This window comes from Watersipora subatra, chromosome 9 (genome assembly GCF_963576615.1).
Source record: "Watersipora subatra chromosome 9, tzWatSuba1.1, whole genome shotgun sequence".
Lineage (NCBI taxonomy): Eukaryota > Metazoa > Bryozoa > Gymnolaemata > Cheilostomatida > Watersiporidae > Watersipora > Watersipora subatra.
Window position 1 is genome coordinate 55,497,316 of NC_088716.1, and position 1,899 is coordinate 55,499,214.

Below are 1,899 nucleotides of genomic sequence, written 5' to 3' on the forward strand. Positions count from 1 at the left end.
GAACGCGCAACGCGATGCACTGTAAGGCGCCATACGTGAGTTGCTCTAGAATAAATGCGCCCCTGATTAGAATTGAGTTGCTTATCCAGTAAATAGTTTCAGAGAATGAGCACCACTTTGTCAACATCGGCCTTCTTAAATCCCGCCGATCTAATTACCATAGAAACATATCATGAGTTTAATGCACAATAACAATCAATACAAAGCAGAGCAAATCGCCAGTGTTGTGCTACAAAAAGGAAAGATTGTCACCAATTAAACATATTGAGAATAACGGAGCGACTATGCCAGACACAAGACAGTGTTTTTCGCAAAACATTTATTTAAAATAATCTTGTGTATTATAGGGGAGATAACAAGCATATGACAACTCTGCCAACAGACCTATGAAAAATAATATATGGAAAAATGTTTATCATCATGTTATTGTAAAGTAGAATTCAGAAAAGACGAGGGGTAACAGTTGGTGATCAGACATACTACTTCCAGCTCAACTCAGATCATCTGTACAGATACAAACTCAGATCTACTGTACTGATACAAACTCATATGATCGGTTAGACAGATCAAATCTCAAATCTGATGTACGCATGCGAACTCAGATCTGATGTATGCATGCAAACTCAGATCTGATGTACACATGCAAACTCAGATCTGATGTACACATGCAAACTCAGATCTGATATACCCAGATACAAATTACAGTTAGGAGCGAATATAGAAGTAACAGATCTTGTCACATAAACAACAGCTGTTAATCTACATTGAACTTAGTAACACTTGTTGGAACAGATAAACAGGTAAGAAAATACTACAACAGGAAATGGCTTACCAGCAATAAAGGAATCAGACAATCTGTAACTCAAATTTAGAGAAGTGGTGTAATTGTAGAAAAGATGCAAAATAGACAGAGGGAAGAGCTTGGATATAGCAGTATTCAAAGACAAATAACTAGAGACAATAACGATGCCGTGGCAGCATCTCGTAAGCAATGTATCCTTCAACTCAGAGTTTACCAGGTAACAGCTCGTTGACAAGCGGCTGAAACATTACCTTCTTGCAATGGGTTGGGTAGTGAATTGGGTCCTTCACGCTTCGCACAATGAGAATGACGAGCTTTGCAATGGTGAGAATGAAGGTGAGGAACATGAGAGCGAGAGCGTAATTCTCATATGATATGGCAGGGTCGTAATTGGCGACATGGATGCCGTAGAGGGCAACGAGGAAAGTCAGGTAGTGAGTGAACACGTATCTGTCAATGATAATAATTGCTTTGAACATAATTACAATTTTAGTCATTTTAAACAAAGAATTTAATGGTAACAGAAAGGATAACTCCCTACCCCTAAATGGAGGATAACTCCTCCATTTGTTCTAGATGCACATACAGACTACACTAATACACTACTCATATCGTGAGATTTTTGCAATAATTTTTGAAGCCCTAGTGTGGAGTAAGTACAATACAATTGAACCAGTCACATAACCCGAGATGAACCTGTCACTTGTAAGGGGTCAGTAATGAGTGCTGACTTATAACCATGAAGACGGTTCTAAGAGTGAATGATAAGTACTTCATTAGAAAAACACTTGCAACACGTTGCAAGCTGTTCACATGAATCCTATAACAGTTTTGGATGCACATCATTGCATGAAAGACTTGTCTTGCTAGAAATTCGTGAGATGGCAAGAGACGCTTCTATGCATTACGATTCAACATTCATATGGATTGGCAATAGCACAGGAATTTTATACCTCTGTTAACGTCTCATGCATTATTTTGCAAACTATAATATGTAAAACAAATTCTAAGGCTGAATAGCACTGGAAAAAAGTTACACAAATTTGTTAAACTTGTCAGAATAAGTGGAATACTCTTAACACCTTCATGCCCTAAAC

The 1,899-nt window shown here is 38.0% G+C and overlaps 1 protein-coding gene across 1 annotated transcript in view; it reads right to left on the minus strand.

The window, feature by feature from the left end:
* Positions 1-302: 302 nt before the first annotated feature.
* LOC137405244 (uncharacterized) overlaps positions 303-1,899 on the minus strand; it is a 6,550-nt gene continuing 4,953 nt past the window's right edge. The window contains exon 6 of the mRNA XM_068091474.1: positions 303-1,252. Coding sequence (XP_067947575.1) covers positions 1,006-1,252 — 247 coding nt within the window. The 3' untranslated portion in view covers positions 303-1,005. The remainder of the gene's footprint in view (positions 1,253-1,899) is intronic.